Raw genomic sequence first — 6,570 nt, 5'->3', positions numbered from 1 at the left:
GCCGCGTCCAGTTTCTGTAACCAATGTCGGTGGCGCACCTCGACGCTGACCTGTCCGTACAGATGGCGTTGCCAATATACACAGCCTTGGAAAATGGAAATTTTTCTCTGTCAAATATTCTTCCATATTACAATCAAATCTTTTTTACCATATGGTTTTGATTGTAATTGAAAAATAAACCATACGGCATTTAGATTTCAACTTCTAACTTTAAAAAATTGAATAGATAATGTTTGGGGAAGAGAATACCCTAGACACGTGGAGGACCCCTATTGGTGCTCCAAGATGACTCATGAGTCATGCCCAGCTCGGGCCGCCGAGATCACCACCACTAGCGTTGACAGATGCTAAGTATGAGGGCCGAGGTCCGATCTACCGGGAAGCTCGGTGGGGGCCGAGGTGAGCTACTGTCAGCGGCGTGATTATTGGGTGTAACCGTCGGTCCCGAGATTACCGGGTGTAACCGACGGTCCCGAGATTACCGGGTGTAACCGTCGCGAGATTAGCGGGACTACCACCCATAAGTAGAGGACCTCACTCCACGATCAGGTATGATGATTTCTGACCTTGAACTAAACTGGGAATCCGACCTATACTGACTTGATCGTCGGAGTGCTCACCTTTTTTGTGCAGGTCCGCCCAAGTATTCAGATCGATCCGGAGGCCAAGTTCGAGCTGCAATCAGAAATACACTGTTGTGCATATCCTTGCATAAACAGATAATAATGAACTATGTTTGTTTATATTTAACTCAGGGTTTGAGATCTGCTTGAGGTGACTAGTTGAATTGAGCCAAGCGAGTTGTGCGAGAAGATATCTCAACCAAATTAGTCGAATATTTGAATGTTTAAATCAATCATCAATCTTAATTCTCAATCCACTAACATGAACGTAGGAAAAGTCGCACTTCTTTTCCTTTTCTCTCTTTTAGTACAAAATTTAGGGTTGGAAATTCGAACTTATAACTTTTTAGTCGATGTTAATTACTTTGAGTTACGCTCGTATTGACATAGTCGCACTTCATCCCTTTTTAGAAACTTCTTTTACAAAATTTGTAATAATGTTTGAGGTGTGTTTATTCCAAGGGCAGGAACATTTGAATATTTAATTTTCTATTTAATAGCTCTCTACATTAATTCAATTGATTTAACGTTTATGCCACCAAGTGTCTAAACCTACACGAAAATTTCATATATAGTATAGATGCCAATATCATTTAAGAATGATGTTAGCCTATCAACTCTAAAGAACAATTTGCGTAGAAGAATTCACAATATAAATGATAAGGAGAGTATGAATTGTAAGAGTAGTTATAAATTTTCCGTAAACCTATTCCAAATCTCACCCTACCGCTTAATCTTTAAATAAAACGGTTAATCTGTCACATCAACATTAAGCTAACAATATTGACAATATTAATTATTAGACACAAAATAAATTACGGAATGTATTAAAAACTTTTTAAAGTACATTTAATTAAACAGATATAACATTGAAAGTTTGAACCTAAAATTTTTCTTATTTATATGCAATAGGGGACACATGAAAAGAGAGTCAATATAACACAACAGTTTGTAATAATCCCATATTCCTTTGCATGAAGTATGAAAGTGAAGATCAGTTAAAAGGCTAGTATATTGGATGGCCATTGAGAGACTCCCATCAGCATTGTATTATAAAGCATAGAGAAAGAGGAAGAAAAGAAAAGGTGGCAAAACTTGAAGTACTAGATGAGTTTTTTGTTGAGAAGAGAGGGATGGTGGAACTCAGGCCAGAGGAATGCACCCATGGCGAAGCGGCGTTTGAAGGGCAAGTCACCCGAGGTCGGGAGGCCGTAGTCGGCGAGGAGGCGGTCGAGCTTCCATTCAGGCATGTCCTCGTAGTCCTTCTTCGAGTATCTAGGATAGTGAAGGGGCATTTGAAAGAAGCTTGGTTTCATCTTGATCTTCTCTTGCTTCTCCATGTTTGTTCTTTGTTGATTATATTCTTGAATGTTGATATATAATAATGTGCTCGGAGGCGTCTCAATTATAGGCCTGTGGGAGAGGGCGGCACAGGAGGCATGGGAAGGACACAAGGATTGCTTGATCTAACTTCTCATGCTCTCTCTATGCAATTTTCTCATCATTCATCAACAACTTGGCTGAGATTTGGGCCAACCCTTCTTCTGGATTTGGACTTTCTATTTTCTATTGGGCTTTTCAATGCTGCTCGTATGCGACGACTTTTAACATAATTGAAAAAAATTAAACATTAAAATAATATGGAGTAAATTAAAAAATTATATATGAGAAATGAACTTCTGGAAGCTCACGGGGAAGGGGTGGTTAAGGAAATTCAGTGGGCCGGAATTTGGGGTTTGACTAAGGGTTTCAAATTTCCGAAGGAAGACTTTATATTATTTACTTTTTGTCACTTTCCCATTCTAAAGTCTTATCGATAAGTTCAATCTCAAAGATATGCACCATCACTGTCTCTCCTTTGCTGTTGGGAAATGTGATGGGATGATGTAACTTCATTTAATTTATTTTATTTGGTGTAGGTTGTTTTGTTATATGTTATGAGGTTGATATTAATTTGGTTTTTAAAGTTTTAAAAGAACTAAGTTTTAAGAAAATATTTTAAACGCTCTTCAGCTAATGATTTGGCTGACTAATAGTAAGAAATTAAGTTGTTGATGGGTACTTTATTAAGTGAATAGGCAATTCTCAATCCATTCTCCTCTTTTGACAAAATTTTCATCTTCCTCCTTACCTCAATTCATCGTGGAAAGTCTTTATCAAGTATCAATTTTAACACTGGCTCGTGGTCGAAAATTCTCACCAACCACCGTCTTCGTTTCAATTGCCTGCAGTTGCCATCTTCATTCTAGTTCTAGTCGAGCGAGGAACCGATGTTGAAAGAGGAACGTTCCTCCTTCCAGAGTTGCGAGATTGGTGATCAATCAGCATCGACAATAGGTAACTGATAAAATAATATATTAACTTCTATGTTATATTACCATTATTCAATTTACAGGAGTTGATTGACCATTTGAATAATTCTCAAAATTCAAAAATTAAAAATATTGTGAAATTTCATCGTCTAAATGAATACCCTCCAGGGGAATTGGATTAAAGGCTTTCAGCAAAATATTGGAAGCACAACGGCTCTGGTAGCAGAGTTATGGGGAATCTTAACGGGTTTAGAGTTGGCTTGGGAGCTAGGGTGCCGCTCTTTGAAAATAGAAACAGATTCTATTGTAGCTTGCAATATGATTCTGAACCACTCTCGGCCTAATACCATCATCCAACCATTGTTGAGGAAGATCACACAACTGATGGATCAGGATTGGAATGTTTCGATTAAGCATATCTATAGAGAGGCCAATTACTGTGCGGACTGGTTTGCTATCAGAGCCTGTCGACGCCCTATTGGGGTCCATATTTGTGAAAATCCTCCTCGAGGGTTATATCCATTGCTGATGACAGATTTATCTGGGGTCACCATACCCCGTTTAGCTATTGTGTAGTTTTCTTTCTGGGCAATTGCCCCCTTCGTCTTCCGAAAAAAAAAAAGAAAACCCTCCTCAGACTTACCAGAATTCCATTTTCCCTAATAGAAAAATGGGCAAAGAGGTGATGGTCTTCATTTTATAAACGTAAAGTTGACAAAATATTTTCTCCATAAAACAGCTCAACAAGCTCTCAATTTCGCCCCCGCATTCAGTTTGACTTTGACTATCCTACTTACTTTTAAAATATATTATTAAAGGCAGCAATTTGAAATTAAACCCATCCCATTCACCTTCCATTCAACGACTTTCTCCGTCATCAATGGCAACAATTTCCCGGCGGCTACTCCTCTTGGCGGCGGCGCTACTCGCAACCGCGGAAATCGAAACCTCCACCACCCGATGCCCGAATTGCGGCGGCACCCCCGTCCCCTATCCTCTGAGCACTAGCTCCACCTGTGGGGGCCAATCGTACAAGATCCGGTGCGACGCGGGCTCTCTGAGATTCGACACGCTCAACAACTCCTACCCGATCATCTCCATCAACCCCAAAATCCAACGGCTGGTGATCCGCCCCTCGGGCTTCCTCCCCAACACCTGCGTCACAGCGGATATCGCCCACGACGGAATCAAACTCAACAGTTCCTTACCCTTCAACGTCACCAGCGGGAACACGATCCTCTACTTCAACTGCACCGAATCACTCCTTCGCTCGCCGTTGAACTGCTCCTCCACGAGCCTGTGCCACAGCTATATCAACGGCACGAGCGCCGTGAAGCCGTGCGAGGCGGCGCCGTTGTGCTGCACGTTTCGGGCGGGGGGATCGTCGAATTCATACATGATACGGGTTCGAGAGTCTGGGTGCAGCGCGTACACGAGCTTCGTGAACTTGAATCCGAGTGCAGGGGGGTGGCCGGAGCCGGGGTTGGAGTTGCAGTGGGTGGCGCCGCGTGAGCCAGTGTGTGAGAGGGCCGGTGATTGTGACGGGAACGCGGCCTGCGGCGTTGATCCCAATGGGGCGGGGCTCAGACGGTGTTTCTGTAAGCCTGGGTTCGTGTGGGACGCGGTTGCTGGCGTCTGCTCCCAAAGTCAGTACCGCACTTTTTTTGACCGAGAAATTAAAAGAACTTAATTACTAATCACAGTTGCTTTATTTCTGTCCAGATACGTGTCAAGATCCTGACGGTTGTAGCAAGTCCCGAACTGCACTAATTGCCAGTAATTTCTTCTCTCTCCCCTTTTTGCCCTTTTTACTGAGTGGAAGTAAAAGTTCAAGACACCGTTTTAAGTTACAATTTTAACGTGGTCTAGTTTATAAAAAATTATCGTTATTTTTTTTTTCTTTTTTAATTTTTAGTTTCGATTCATTTTGATGATTGAACATGATAAGGTCACAAATGACACACTAGGGAGACTAAATTGGTTGGATAAAATAAAGACAAACTATTTCAGAATGTAAAGTGGGTGGAATGTATTTTAAACTTATTTAAATAAGTTCAAATAATGACTTATTTAAATAGACATAATTTGAAAACCCCGTGAACCAAATAATTTTACATAAATCAATGTTTTAGAATTTAAGATTTATCCTTGTAGGCTTAGTATCCGGCGTCGGAGCCGCGCTCATCGTGTCAACGATTGCCTTCCTACTGTACAGTCGCCATAGACGAGCGAAAGAAGCTCAAGAGCGTTTAACCAGGGAGCGGGAAGCAATTCTGAACTCCAACGGAGGAGTCGGAAGGGCCGCAAAGATCTTCACGGGCAAAGAGATCAAGAGAGCCACCCACAACTTCTCCGCCGACCGCCTCCTCGGTGCCGGCGGATACGGCGAGGTCTACAAAGGCCTTCTCGGAGACGGCACTGCCGTCGCCGTCAAGTGCGCCAAGCTTGGGAACGCCAAAGGCACCGATCAAGTCCTCAATGAAGTCAGAATCCTCTGCCAAGTCAACCACCGCAGCCTCGTCCGCCTCCTCGGCTGCTGCGTCGAGTTGGAGCAGCCAATTCTGGTGTACGAGTACATCCCCAACGGCACTCTGCTCGACCATTTACAAGGTATGCGCATCAATTTGCAATCGATTCACATTAATTACATCAATTTTCACATCTAATTAATTTCTGAAATCAGGTAATAATCATACGAGATCATTATCGTGGGAAGAACGGCTGCGGATCGCGGCGGGGACGGCGGAGGGTCTATCGTACCTCCACTTCTCGGCGGCGACGGCAATCTACCACCGAGACGTGAAATCGAGCAACATCCTTGTGGACGAGAAGCTGAATCCGAAGGTATCGGATTTTGGACTGTCGAGATTGGCGGAGACGGATCTGAGCCACATCTCAACCTGCGCTCAGGGGACTCTGGGATACCTAGATCCGGAATACTACCGGAGCTACCAGCTGACGGACAAGAGCGACGTGTACAGCTTCGGAGTGGTGCTGCTGGAGCTGTTGACGTCGGAGAAGGCGATCGATTTCGGGAGGGAGGCGGAGGACGTGAATTTGGCGGTTTATGTGCAGAGGATGGTGGAGGAGCAGAAATTGGTGGACGCCATTGATCCGGCGCTGAGGAAGGGCGCGACGGAGTTGGAGGTGGAGACGATGAAGGCTTTGGGATTTCTGGCGATGGGATGCTTGGAAGAGAAGAGGCAGAATCGGCCTTCGATGAAACAAGTGGTGGAGGAGATTGAGTACATCATTAGTATCGCCACCGCCAAGGTTCACCCCAAATATTTTAATCAGTAAAATTTAGATTTAATCAGTTAACTAATAAGATGTTGTGTCATGTTTATGTTTGTGTATTAAATAAACTTAGTTGGGCTAAACATTGTAGGTGTGGTTCCAATTTTGCGTTAAACATTGGGAAACCATAATACGTGGAAAACTACATTTTAAATTTTGTAAAGATTTAGGTTTTTGGCCCCTGAAATTAGGGGATGGGTTGATTGAAAAGTTCGGACAAGAGTAGAACGTTTGCAAAAATGTCGTTGAGATCTAATAATGTTTCTTGTATATGTATCGAAAAATTCAGGAAACCATATATGTATTAATAAACTACAAAATTGTTACATAATAAAAAT

The 6,570-nt window shown here is 42.7% G+C and overlaps 1 protein-coding gene across 1 annotated transcript; it reads left to right on the top strand.

Moving 5' to 3' along the window:
- The first annotated feature begins 3,607 nt into the window (after nucleotides 1–3,607).
- LOC111006582 (wall-associated receptor kinase-like 20) lies at nucleotides 3,608–6,452 on the top strand. Its single transcript, XM_088122471.1, has 4 exons — nucleotides 3,608–4,581; nucleotides 4,658–4,711; nucleotides 5,090–5,545; nucleotides 5,619–6,452. The coding sequence occupies exons 1-4, from the start codon at nucleotides 3,816–3,818 to the stop codon at nucleotides 6,233–6,235; spliced, it is 1,893 nt and encodes a 630-aa protein (XP_087978597.1). The 5' UTR covers nucleotides 3,608–3,815; the 3' UTR covers nucleotides 6,236–6,452.
- Nucleotides 6,453–6,570: the final 118 nt, after the last annotated feature.

The sequence above is a fragment of the Momordica charantia genome, assembly GCF_013281855.1.
Source record: "Momordica charantia cultivar OHB3-1 chromosome 4 unlocalized genomic scaffold, Mcharantia_2.0 BLBB01000004.1, whole genome shotgun sequence".
NCBI lineage: Eukaryota > Viridiplantae > Streptophyta > Magnoliopsida > Cucurbitales > Cucurbitaceae > Momordica > Momordica charantia.
This window is presented reverse-complemented; position numbering and strand designations above follow the sequence as displayed.

Excerpts from the sequence above, each read along its gene's own strand:
- LOC111006582 (XM_088122471.1), top strand. The coding sequence starts at position 3,816 with ATGGCAACAATTTCCCGGCGGCTACTCCTCTTGGCGGCGGCGCTACTC. Across the intron at positions 4,582-4,657 it reads TGCTGGCGTCTGCTCCCAAA|ATACGTGTCAAGATCCTGAC; the intron begins GTCAGTACCGCA and ends ATTTCTGTCCAG. Across the intron at positions 5,546-5,618 it reads TCTGCTCGACCATTTACAAG|GTAATAATCATACGAGATCA; the intron begins GTATGCGCATCA and ends TTCTGAAATCAG.